This window comes from Mizuhopecten yessoensis, unplaced genomic scaffold, assembly GCF_002113885.1.
Source record: "Mizuhopecten yessoensis strain PY_sf001 unplaced genomic scaffold, ASM211388v2 scaffold10979, whole genome shotgun sequence".
NCBI classification, from domain to species: Eukaryota; Metazoa; Mollusca; class Bivalvia; order Pectinida; family Pectinidae; genus Mizuhopecten; species Mizuhopecten yessoensis.
The window spans coordinates 256968-270483 of record NW_018408817.1 but is presented as its reverse complement, the minus strand read 5'-3'; the positions used below and the strand labels follow the sequence as shown (position 1 = coordinate 270483).

Here is a 13516-nt window from a genome sequence, read left to right as displayed (position 1 = left end):
AGGGTCTGCCCCACCCTTGCAGACATAACCCCTGGGTCATAACTTTGAAACGGTTGAGATCCCCACCCCAAAACTATATATACAAATGCTGGGCAAAAAGAGACAAATGCAGTCATGATATTAGAATTTATCCTGGGGTCTGGCCACAACCCTAGGGACCTAGTTTCTGAGTCACAGCTTGGAAACAGTTGAGATCCCCACCCCATAACCATACATAAAATTGCTGGGCATAAAAAATCAAATACAGATATGCTACAAGGATTGGCCTTGAGGTCTGGCATATTCCCTTGGATCTCATTTGGAGAATATTTTGCCATGATTGCTTAGATATCAAGGTGGGCGATACAGGCCCTCTGGGCCTCTTGTTCACTTACAACAGCGGCATCATCTGTAGTGTCGACATCTTTCTCTTCGAATGGTTGCCACTGTTTGGCCCAGTAGTAGTTATATTGAACCTATGTGTTGGTTTCGCTACATTAACATTTTTTGTGGTTGTAATGACGTTGATTATGGCCGCCGACGACAGATCGGCTTCATTTGCTGTTTTGGTTTCCCCAGTGATGTTTATGTAAGGTTTTGGTATTGTTCCCTCTGCGATTGTTATTTCGGTTGAGCAATCGACTTTTTTGTTCGCTACCTTTGTCGTTGTGGCTGCTCCCGTGAAGTTTATGTACGATTCTGGTGTGGTTCCCTCTGCGTTTCTGATTTTGGTTGACCTATTTCTGTTGGGCATTGGTGTTGATCTCGGTATGTTTACGGACTTGATCGTTCCAGTGTCACTTTTATCGACCATTGGTGCCGTTCCCAGTGTCTGTGTGATTTTGGTTTTACCATTGACGTTTATGTTGGACATTGGTGTAATGCTCGTTTTATTTACGTTTCTGTTCCTCATTGGTGTCGTTTCCGCTGAGCGGGCGATCTTGGTTGCATTATCGACGTTTGTGTTCGCCAATGATGTCGGTTCCACTACCTTTGTCGTTTGAGTTGACCCAGTGAATTTCATGTAAGGCTTTCGTGTCGTTCCCACTGCGTTTGTAATTTTGGTTGTACCATCGACGTTTATGTTGGACATTGATGTTGATCTTGCTACATTTACGGCTTTGAGTGTTCCAGCTGCGTTTTTATTGACGACCAGTGTTGTTTCCCCTGGGTGTGTGATTTTGGTTGAGCAATCCACAATTGTGTTGGCCAGTGATGTCGTTTTCGCTCCATTCAATGTGTCGGTTGCCCCTGTGAAGTTTATGTTCGGTTTTGGAATGGTTTCCTCTCCGTTTGTGATTTTCATAGAGCCATTGACGTTGATCTTGGCTATTGGTGAAGTCGTTGCTACACTTACAGCTTTGATTGCTCCAGAGGTGTTTTTATTTGCCATCTTTGGTGCCGTTTCCACTGCGTTTGTGACTTTGGTCGTACCATTGTCGTTTTTGTTTGCCACTGGGCTCGGTCTCGCTGCAGATACGGTTTTGATTATTTTAGAGTCATTGTGGTTGACACTTGGTGTCGTTTGCACTGTATCGTTGATTTGTCTTGGACCTTCGATGTATACACTGGTCTTTGGTGATGTCCCCGCTACATGTTCAGTTCGGGTTGTTCCCGCTACGTTTGCAGCTTTGACAACCTGATTAGCCTTAACAATTGTCATTTTTTCTGCACACGTGTTTTTGGTTGCTCCACTCACGTTCATGTTTGTTTTCGGTCTGCTTGCAGTCGTTTCCATTGCGCTGTTAGAGTTGGTTGCTACAGTGAAGTTTACATTCGTCAGTGTTGCAGTTCCTACTGTAGTTGTGGTTTTGATTTCACTTACGACGTTTACCGGCGATGTCACTACAACTGTATTTGTTGTGTTAATGGTACTCGCCATATCGTCTTTCCAGTCCGGCTTTTGTATCATTACCACTTCATTTGTTTTTTTGATCGTCTTTTCAACATTTGTGTTGACAGTTGGTGTTGTTCCCGCTACGATTGTGGTGTTGATTGCGCATGCCCCATTGACTGCTGTCTTAGCCCTTGGCGACGATTCAAAATATTTTGCAGTGTTGGCGCTCCTTATCACCATCTTCAATCCTGTCGCACTAGTGAATTCCATACGGGTATATTCTCTCGGTTGCCGGGCACTTATTTGGTCTGTTTTCTTTCTGCTGTTCCGTGATCCAGTTGCTATTAGTCTACCTCCCGCTGAAAGTTCATTGCTTGTCTGTTGTGTCGTTGCGGTCGTTCTAGAAGGACGTATTGACTTCTTCTTTTGTTCTCTTATAAAAGAATAACTAGACGCTCTCGAATCCAAAATGCCACAAGGTTGTGCTCTCGCTAGACATGTCGCGGTTATAACTTTATCTGTAGTCCGGGGTTGTGATGTTATAACATTATCGGGTATGGTTACTTCTCCACCAAGCGTCTGTGTCGTTCTCGGTACCTGGTTTATTTCTACACGCGTACTGTGCTCATCTGAAGATTGGATACCGGAACTTCCTGTTGGAGCTGGCGAGCTGATAATCATTTGACCGACTGAAACTTGTGTCTCGCTGCATGACTTGATTGACATCGGTCTAACTGGCGAACCAATTCCTGACGATTGTATGCAGGTCAGACGCGGGTTCACATCTATTTGATGTCCAGTTAAGTTTGGAGATACTACCATATTTGGTCTGTCCAATTGCTGTACAATTGCTGTATTATCAATAATTGTTGGTCCTGCACGTGTATTGAGAATGCTTGATGACATATTAGTACATTGTTTGTCCTTTTTCTTCTCTTCGTCTTTCGTGGCAGAAACAATTGGAACTGTACATGGACGGGGACATTTATTAATTACAGACTCATTGGGGGATGTTTCTAACCGTCTTCCTAGTTTTTGTTTCTGCTCAGTGTTAATAACTACGTTTTGCATTACACGTAGGCGCTTACTTGGGGTCGGTTTGTTTTGGAAACTGCCAATCCCTGCGTCTATACACTGTTTAAGGTTTATATTACCTGCTACGATTGACGTTGAACATGAAGGTAAAGCACGAGAAGTGGTTATTTCGTCACTCATGTCTTCTATGTCTAGGGTCTTTGTGGCTGTGCGATCCGATGTGTTCATTAGGACACATGGTTGAACGCTTTGCACGAGCGGATGGAATGGAAGTGAATTACATACATCACTGAACGTATTGTCACCCTCCAAGACGTTGTTCGTCGTTCTATCTCCCGCACTGGTGTCAATGGGGTCAGGAAGATGACAGGAAAGGCTTCCAAACTGCTGTATCAATTGGTCATCGTTTCCAGGAGTAAACTGGATACTTGTGCACGGATTTGTGTTGACTGCTACGTCTGGTGGAGGTTCCTCTGACATTCGTGCAAGTCGTTCTGCCATGTTTAATTGTCGTACTTGTTGTTGTACGTTTCTTAAATAAGTAGGAATCGTTGCCGACACTCGTACTGTGGATAGCTCGATGTTGTTGTGGATGGCCTGAGCATCATCTTGGAGCTTTTGACGACATTGCTGTCTCCATATTTGTAACTGTTGAGTAATTACAGTGACGCGTTCATCAATCTCGCGAGCTATGTTTTCTTTGCATCTTTCATTGACATCTTTTTGTCTTTTCAACTCTGTATGTAACACCGAGTTGCGTTTTTGTAACGCCTTCTTGAGGTACTCATTCTCTTTCTTTTTAAGATGTTGTTCTAGATCTTCGTACTCGTGATTTTTGTGTCTTTCAAGCGGGCACTTGTAACATATGGGACGGCCTTTGCATGTATTACACAAGTACACCGGTTTCTCGGAGGGATGGGAGAGGCACGTGTCTTTGTTTCTAAGAAAAGAAACAAAAACAAACTCAGTGCTACATGTAAAAATACAGTATCGTATTCAACAGATGAGTCATTATTGGATAGTTATTTCTTTTCGACGGTTGACGAGAAAATTTGAGTTTGTTTATATCAAACAATATCTTCATTAGCAAAAAGCTTGTAAACACCTACAGAATTCCTCTTGTTATCGATACTAATTAACATTAGATGAAACACATATTTCTACACCCTGATTGGTTGCATCATAATCACGTGGAGGTTGGTGATTTGTGACCTTGACTCAGTGTTACTATTTTTAGAAACAGCACGTTAATATTCACGTTATGACGTCATTTCAATGGTAACGTCACACCGCTCTCTGCCAAATACAATGCATTCCTCATGCTAATTTTCACACGTTCCATTTTTTAATGATCTATACATCGTATAGCAACTTATATAACAATAAAGGACATTTATGTCGGTGCATATGTGGATACATGGACATAAGAAATTGCAAAGGATCAATAGCCATTAATAGTTTGGCTTATATCACTTTGCCAGGTCCATATTACGACATATTCACCTAAACATAGTCCATTATTGATAAATAGACACCTGAACGAAGACAGTTCAAAGTTTTTAATACCAGTTTCTACTCTTTTTAATACGTTTTTTGTTTACGTAAAAAAAGCTAAAATAAAAGCAGTAGCAGCTTGCGAAAATAAAAGAAGAAACAAGTAAGAATGGTAAAAATATGTTTAACTTATAACAGTACAAAACTGTATGGTAAGATGGAGGATTTAGCTTGTTTAAATGACATACTCTGTGGTAGGACCTCCGATAAGTGGACGTTGTGTCGGATAGCTGATGCGGCTAGGTGTAACTATATTGTTTTCTCTAATCGTGAATCTGGCAATGGTCTGTGGCGTTAGTGTCCGCGCCAACCCCAGCCTGCAATAAAAACAACGAACACGATCGAGAATAACATAATTACGAACATACTGCCATACTGGTTTTACATTTTATTTTGCAATTATGGTCAAAACGATGCGTTCGAAAAGTGAACTATGTCGTCATGTTGGTATTTTGCGATAATTTTGCGCTACTAAAATACTGACACACTATGATTTAGTAACATGACTGAGTAACACTTAATAACGCCTTAGGTAAAAGCTTGAAGTGTATAACACAAATGTACAGTTGGATTGCGAAAGGAACAATAAAAGCAGAGGAAATGTGTACAGTATATAAATGATCTTAAATAAATGTTTGACGGTGCTTTAAGAATAAAACTTGTCTCGCGTCCGTCGTTTCAGTTAACGTTGTTTCCTGTTTATGTGATTACTCAATGAATATTTCAGAAACATTCACTAGGTTTAAAAATAACTTGCTGACCGACAGACTTTCAACATACGTTTCCCAAAGATGTAGGTTGATGAAGACATCTCAACGAAAAACATGCTATTTATCTGTGTGATATTCTTTATATTACTGAAGCAATGAATGTTTTAGTAAATGAAATGTGTTATAGGACCATAACAATATTGCTAAAATATTCATTATTTCAGTAGTTACGTGTTATTTAGTTATTTCGGACAGTTCTTTGAGTTTTGACAACAATGAAATTGATGACGTCACAATAGATTTTGATGACGTTACAACAGCAAATGTTTTTATAGTCTCACAACAACATTTGCCTTCTCATTGCATTTCAATGGAAGGGTGAATAGCAACTGTAAATACATGTATGTTCTTAAGAATGCCTTGGTGTTTTTCTGCCACTTCCCGAGTTTCCAATGTGATGACGCGACATTACTTTGTGATTCAGCTAAGATTAACATGGTGGATATCACCGATGAAGAAGAAGACGCTTACCCTTACGGAACACATGGTCTTATTATTCTGGTACCTTTTCAAGGCTCTCGATCCATGTAAATCTTTCTTTTGTTCATATTTTCAATTGCTCTAGTTTTTTTTATCGATTTTGGGTTCGACTTATGGTTTTGTTAAAACCTTTTACCTCATTTTATCACTTTCATCGAATCAAGACATATCTTTACGTCGATTTATTCTCCTATCAGGTAAGGCCACTGGAACTTTTCCCTGTTTGTAACTCCTAAACTGTCTTTCACTTATTCTAAAACTTAATACATGTAGTTGTTGACATTGTACGGAAATTTTTCATTTTTTTGTCAATCTCCATGGTTTGGTAGATTAATTTGCATTGTCCGGAATTATTATTGAAAATTTGCCAAAATTCGAGTCACAAGAAATTTAATTTAAAATAAAATACGTAAACCAGTCTGAACTGAACACCATAGGGACCGATATCAATTGTTGACAGCTCAATTTATTAAGTCGTGACATCAGGTACTCAAATCGATATTATTCATTGTTATTAATTCTTTAAAAACAATTTGTTACGTTTTCCGCACGGAGATGACAATTTTCAATTTCTACACACGTAAATTTAATACCATTTGCAACATACATGAAAATGTGCTTAAAGGTGGGTTAAGACTTGAACCAATGACTTCTAGTATAGTTCTAGGTTAGTTTATACAACAAGAGTATAAAGTGAATTACGGACATATTTGTTGGATATCACAAGCATTATAACCATGAAAAGCTGCATATGTGCCAAATATTCATATATGTTCAAAACAAGCATTTCACGCCAGTATCATTGACGCTAAACCATACCTTTCTGTGTCGTATGCTCCAGTCCTGATAAAACCCATCAACTGTTCCAATTTCCTCTCCTCTGAGGTACCACCATTTGCTCCTAAAAGGGTATCATCAATTATGCTTTTGTGAACAACCGCAACAAAATGGTTTGGCGTCCAAGCAGTTGCCAGAGGTTGCTTTCCTAATGTGTTGGTCCACATTATGTGAATCACAGTATCGTTATTCCGAGACACTCTGGGTATCACCATACGATTGTGATCCTCTCGAACGTTGTAACCACCGTAGTCCGGGTAGATGGACCTTACCCCGACCCCAATCACACTAGCTAACGCAAACACACTCCACATCCCGTTGTAAGAACCAGGGTGAAGAACGTTTTTGGCATTTACTCTGTATACGTATTTGTCACGATCTTTATCTTGAACATCTTTGGTAAATACGTCTGAGTATTGTGCAATAAGTGTTGCGGTACTTTTTGTTTGCTTATTAGTTTCCAGACCCCTGTTCAAGTAAGAGTCGTTTAAATACGTGTCTTCAAACAAACAAAGTTCTATGAAAATTCGAACTCGGATTTCGAGATGCCACATTTCATTGCCAAAAGCAAACAGACTTCCAACACGTGGAAGACAGTTGCCATCCCCAACGATCTGGATTGGAACATGATCGCGTGGAGCGTCTTGTGGATAAAGACTTATGGCTGTGACGTCACGTTGATGTCCAGACAAGCGCAGTGTTTGCATCGCTGGAATCGGGTATCGTTTCTCTATTTCCCTGAATACTTCCCCACTTCTAGACTTGAGTTCGTCGAAATCAGCAATCTGAGATAGCACTCTCTGCCATCTCACAAAGAAAGCCTCTCTTTGAGAGTCAACATGGTATGTGATGTCATTGGTAAGAAAACTTACAACTTCATGATTCTCCCCTTCAGCGTATTGCTGGATCCATTTAGTAGTTTTCTTTCCCGTTAGTGAACTGTAAAATTAATGGGCATACATAAGTGGATAATGTACATGGGGTCCTCCTTAAAAGCGTCTTCAACCGACAACAAGCGTCTTCAAGTGACAACAAGCGTCGCCAGACAAAATCTTTTAAAATACCGAATAAAGTAAGCGACATCAGAAGATATGTTGTTAATATGACTATAATACACCTCTGTACCAAATTTCAGCTCGATATTCGATAAAATGACCGAGTTATGATGAATTGAATTTTTACGATCGCGGCGTGGCACATGTGTGTATTCGCATGTAAAGTGAAGAAAGCGTCGCCAGATAATATCGTTACAATTACTCGCTAAAGTAAGCGACATCAGAAGTTATGTTATTAGTTAGACTTTTATTGATATACATTCCAAATTTCAGCTCGATATTTGAAAAAATGACCGAGTTATGATTAATTTATTATTACGATCGGCGGTGTGGCACACGTGTGTGAATAGAACTCAACAGATCGTAAAGCGTCTTCAGACTATATCTCTAAAATTAATCGATAAAGTAAGCGACGTTTTTTCTTCTGCAAAAGATACTTGGCATTCTGAATTTGCTTAAGGTCTCTGGGTTCATTCATAGAATCGTCCGATGACTTAATGTCGTCTAGAATGGCTTTCGAAGTCTGTTTGTTAATTAACCTATCGTGGATTGCCTCCTTTGTAGCGAGGGTTGCGCGCTGATACTCTTGTTTTGTACGTTTAGAACGGCCGTGGATAGAGGGTTCTGAAGGAAACAATCCCAAATACTCTGCAATAGCAATGTTCATCGCTTCATCGCCAAACCCTGGCATTCTGTCGAACCAACTGATACGTTTTTTATAGGACGCGTCGCGTGCAAGGGTCGAGTAATACCGCTTCAGTGAGGCGCCTCAAAAGGTCAGACTTTGTTGATGGGGTTCACCTGAACCGCACTATCACTTGGCGGTTCGCCAGACAGGTTCGACTAGCGTTGTTCTGTCAAAGACTGCGCTAGTCGCCTGCTTAAACGGCCCTTTTCAGGGCCACCATCTTTCTCAAAAAGTCCTGAGAAACTCGAAAATTACGCATCCCCCTCCCACTATATAATTCATAATAAAAAATAAATATAATTAAACACATTGTTAAATGTATTCTTAATGGGTTACAGTTAAAAGCTAAATTGTTCAATAAATACAATAATGTTATTCTTGACACAGCTGATTAAAGGTGTATCAATGTTTATATAGCAATATATTCTAACTGTGTTCACCTATGTCAGAGACGTATAACACATACACGTCTCTGCCTATGCGAAGCCCTACGTATACCATACGTACACAAATGTGGCACGGCGTATAGCTTAATATCTGTACATCGTATGAATTAAATTCACGATAACTCAATCATTTTTCAACAAAGCAAATTAAAATTTGGTATATAGTTGTATCATAGTCATAAGAATAACATATCTCATGATGTCGCTTACTTTATCAATTATTTTAAGAGGTAAAGTCTGAAGACGCTTCTTGATCTGTACAGTTTTATTAACACGCGTGTGCCAAGCCGACGATAGTAAAATAATAAATTCACGATAACTCGGTAATTTATTCAAATATCTACCTGCAGTTTGGTATAAAGGTGTATCATAGTTATATGAATAACATATCTTCTGATGTCGCTTACTTAATCGATTAATTTTAGAGATATGTTCTGAAGACGCTTCTTCATGTGTTGAGTTCTATTCACACACGTGTGCCACACCGCCGATCGTAATAATAAATTAATCATAACTCGATCATTTTTTCAAATATCGAGCTGAAATTTGGAATATATATCAATAAAAGTCTAACTAATAACATATCCTCTGATGTCGCTTACTTTAGCGAGTAATTGTAACGATATTATCTGGCGACGCTTTCTTCACTTTACATGCGAATACACACATGTGCCACGCCGCGATCGTAAAAATTCAATTCATCATAACTCGGTCATTTTATCAAATATCAAATTGAAATTTGGTACAGAGGTGTATTATAGTCATATTAACAACATATCTTCTGATGTCGCTTACTTTATTCGGTAGTTTAAAAGATTTTGTCTGGCGACGCTTGTTGTCACTTGAAGACGCTTGTTGTCGGTTGAAGACGCTTTTAAGGAGGACCCTGTACATACATTCACCTATCAGTAACTTATCTCTTATCACCAACAATATAGTTTGAATCAGTGTTTTTTTCATATAGATAGTTTAACACATATTTGATTGAAATAAGTAAATCCATGTCTTGTTATTTTACATTCAATTTACGATATTTTAGTGTCTACAACTTCTATCAAAATGGCACTCACCTATGAGTACTAGCCCTACTCTGTGCCATGTGTCGTTCATCAAGGCTTCCAGTGCTTAATTCTTCTGTTGGTACTGAAACATTTACACACATAACGGTATCGGCTTCGACAGGTGGTTCAGACGTAGGCTTGTTGGCTTGTTCTGGTATATTTTCCACGTTTCCAGCTTTGCAAGTACCAGGTTCAGACGCAGACTCGATCAATTGATTGGCTTTGTCATCCACATGGCGAACAATGCCCGTACAGGTGTTAGATGCAGACTCGTTCGGTTGTGCGGCACTACCTTCCATGTTTCCAACTATGTCCGTATCAGCTTCAAAAACATGTCCGTTACCTTGTTCAGATATGCCTATCACGTTGCCACTTATGCACGAGCTAGTTTCAGACGCTGACTCGATCGGTTGCTCTGGTTTCCTTTTCACCTTTCCAGCTTTGCCCATGCCAGTTTCAGATGCAGACTTTTTCGGTTGTTCAGATGCACTTTCCACCTGTCCTTCCATGTCATCTGAAGATGAGTCCGAATTAGATACGACACTTACGGAACGTCGGTCCTCGTCTTCGCCATGTAAAACACCATTTGAAGAGGCAAGTATGCTAGAAGGTAATCGAGAGCTGTTGCCGTCTACCGTTTTGAAAAACGAAACTTGTGTTTGGACGACACCTATGCCTGATGTCAATTTTCCGCAAGCATACGATGAATCAAAGTCTGGATGCTGCAGCCGACTTCTCGTACTCCTGGTCGTAGCCTCCACATCGTTAAGTGGTTTAAGGTTATTTTTATTCTCACCATTTTCGTTTGGTTGAAGATCATGGTCAGACACCACAACAGAGCCTGATGTGTGAGAAACTTTCAAAGTGACGACAACATTGTCATCCTCGGATCTGTGCACTTGATCGCAAAATTCGGATGACTGTCCACATTTGCTGCTTGATCTATTGTCAACAGCTTTTGAAACAGAAGATAAACTAACTGGATCCTGTGATCGCGTAATCGAACTGATTGAATCTGTGTCCATACCATCTTCACCCAATACCGGCTCTGACACGTCACTGCTGTCTGATATCTGGTCGTCAGTGATGTCCTCACTACTAGCTGTGGGCTTTCGCTTTTTCTCTCTATATTTCTTTTGTCTGGCCTTGCATAGTTCTTTATCTCTCTTTCGCTGTTCCTCTGTTCGATTTTTCCTTGATGCTTGTTTACGCTTTCGTTCATTTTCGAGAAATTTTGGATCGTTCTTCCGTTTGTTTCTCCACTGTTTCGACCTTTCAGAATTATTAACCATTATCAAGCAAACACTGAGAAGAATGCGTTGATATCAATTCAGTAGTATTTTCCTGTTCGCTTGTAATGACAAGATTTACTTTATCAAAACACTCTGGAAATTGCTGGCGGTTCCTGCATTTTGACGCTAAAAGAACAACAGAATGAAAATCCTTAAAAACACATTAAACTATCAGCTACTTAAATGCTTTTCCATTTCGTTGAATTCTACAATTTTTTTGAAATACGTTTTTTCATTCTTCTGGCAAGTATAATTCACTGCTGAGTACTGAATGGACGATATGGCCATATCGTATATACAATATCTACAGTTTTGGTCTCTTGCATCTGAAAACTAACATTTAAACAGATGTCTCCTTGGTATTTCTGGCTTCTTTTTCTTTAGAATGTACCTTCAATACTGTTAGAGCTGTGAAGATAGAGTTTCCCTATTGGCTAACCAAGACTTGTTAAGATCATTTATCAAAACTAGAACTTGGTGGTCATTTTCTGTTGTTTGAATTTTCCAGATCCAAATGTATGGTATATTTAGTTCAATTTACACAGATTAAAGATATCGTTATAATTAGATTGATATTTACTTATTTGTGTGCATACAATAAATAAATTCTTTGTTAAGTTAAATAAGAAAAAGATGAATTAAAATACCAACTCATCAGAACAAATATCTTTTTAAGGGATCATTCATTGAGTGCTTTTGGCGTACAGTGCGTGTTGATTAAATTGACGTCCGTGTCAAAATGTTCGACATGTCATTGTTGAATGATCTTCGCTGTCTACATTTAATTATCATTTTCCATAATTATGTAAAAATATATTATTTATAACATAAATTTTACAATTGATTAAATAACGTTCAATAATATATAAACAATGGGAGAATGTCATATTTTCAGAGGACTGAACCCTTCAAACTTTTGCTCTATGAATCGAACTGTCTGAACTGTTATACACATTTCGTGATCTCTAACTTATGGTGGCATATTTCTGCCATCCACTTGCGACTTACGAGTTACGTATGTCGACATAATTATTGAAAGATGTCGACATAATCTGAGAATATGTCGACATAATCTGAGAAGATGTCGACATAACTGTTAAATTATGTCGACATATTATCACATTTGCCGAGATAATTTTGCCGAGATAATTATCTCGTAAGTGGGTAACTCGGCTTTTTATCGTGTTAATGCTCGGGTGTGACATCGACTTGCCACTTACGACTTGCCACTTACGACTTATTTATGTCGACATCCTAGTAGATTATTGCCGACTTACCAAAACGAGGCTTGTGCACGAGGACCGCGAAGGTGGGCTGATGGTGACTGAACAGTGGTGACTATACTGGTGAGTAACTTGGTAAAATCAATGTAAATATGGGAAATCAAAGATATGGATATTACAGTAGGTTACTATGATGTACAGAGTTTATCAATCAAAGAGGGATTTTACATAAATAAGTCGTAAGTGGCAAGTCGTAAGTCGATGTCACACCCGAGCATTAACACGATAAAAAGCCGAGTTACCCACTTACGAGATAATTATCTCGGCAAAATTATCTCGGCAAATGTGATAATATGTCGACATAATTTAAAAGTTATGTCGACATCTTCTCAGATTATGTCGACATATTCTCAGATTATGTCGACATCTTTCAATAATTATGTCGACATACGTAACTCGTAAGTCGCAAGTGGATGGCAGAAATATGCCACCATATTACTAACTACTAGCCTAGTAACCTCGATATTATCTTCCTGTAACTTATACACATTCCTTTCTATATACTTCGATGCTATTTATAGCATTGGAATGTTCACATTAAAAAGTCAACATTAAAATAGATATATTGTACCTACAGCGTACTAAAACATCATTTTTTCTTAATTGACGGTTCATACTGACAAGTACGTTTAATCATATTATCACACGCACTTCAGTAAAATTTGAAAGCAAGTTCGTTACAGTAAAGATTACGTTCATAGGCGTTATATGCATCAGAGAATGTACCAGTGAAAACCTAGAGATGTACTGGTAGGAATACAGAAAGACAAATGGTTACAAAATGTTACAAATGTTGTATTGTCACATACAATAGACCTACCTCCTGGTCCGAAGCCACACGAAGGAAATGACGACGAATCTATTTATACTGCCATTGAAGTTACGGGAAAACCATAACTATTTATATCACGGAATTTCTAAAAATAGAAAGAGCATTTTATTCGTGTAAAAATGGCTACGGTCGTGAAACGTAACCTGAATAAACAATTAAGTTATGATAATGTAATCGAGATATATCAATATCAATATATGTTTTATACTCGTGAACGTTAAATCAGTGTATATATGTATACGTATTTAGTGACATCGCCGCCAGCAAGACGTGTATATGTGTGTGTTAATATTAAGTGTGTTGTAACATATGGAAGGAATTAGCTATTACAGGGGCGGATCCAGGATTTCCTAAATGGGGGGTGGGG

General features: G+C 38.8%; 1 protein-coding gene across 2 annotated transcripts; it reads right to left on the bottom strand.

Moving 5' to 3' along the window:
- Nucleotides 1–299: 299 nt before the first annotated feature.
- LOC110464286 lies at nt 300–13224 on the bottom strand. Of its 2 annotated transcripts, none has more exons than XM_021519417.1 (5): nt 13138–13224; nt 9752–11160; nt 6475–7431; nt 4594–4722; nt 300–3791 (listed from the first exon to the last, which is right to left on the bottom strand). In XM_021519417.1, exons 2-5 carry the CDS (start codon nt 11032–11034, stop codon nt 371–373), a joined length of 5790 nt encoding a protein of 1929 aa, XP_021375092.1. In that variant the 5' UTR covers nt 11035–11160; nt 13138–13224; the 3' UTR covers nt 300–370. The 2 variants fall into 2 exon arrangements, with proteins under 2 accessions (XP_021375092.1, XP_021375094.1); XM_021519419.1 differs by having other exon boundaries at nt 13127–13151.
- Between the last annotated feature and the right edge of the window lie 292 nt (nt 13225–13516).

Bases quoted from the DNA above. Each gene is read 5' to 3' on its own strand.
- LOC110464286 (XM_021519417.1), bottom strand. From the start codon at position 11,034: ATGGTTAATAATTCTGAAAGGTCGAAACAGTGGAGAAACAAACGGAAG. The intron at 4,723-6,474 runs GTATGGTTTAGC...TTTTTATTGCAG, and splicing joins GGAGCATACGACACAGAAAG to GCTGGGGTTGGCGCGGACAC. The intron at 3,792-4,593 runs GTATGTCATTTA...TTCTTTTCTTAG, and splicing joins ATCGGAGGTCCTACCACAGA to AAACAAAGACACGTGCCTCT.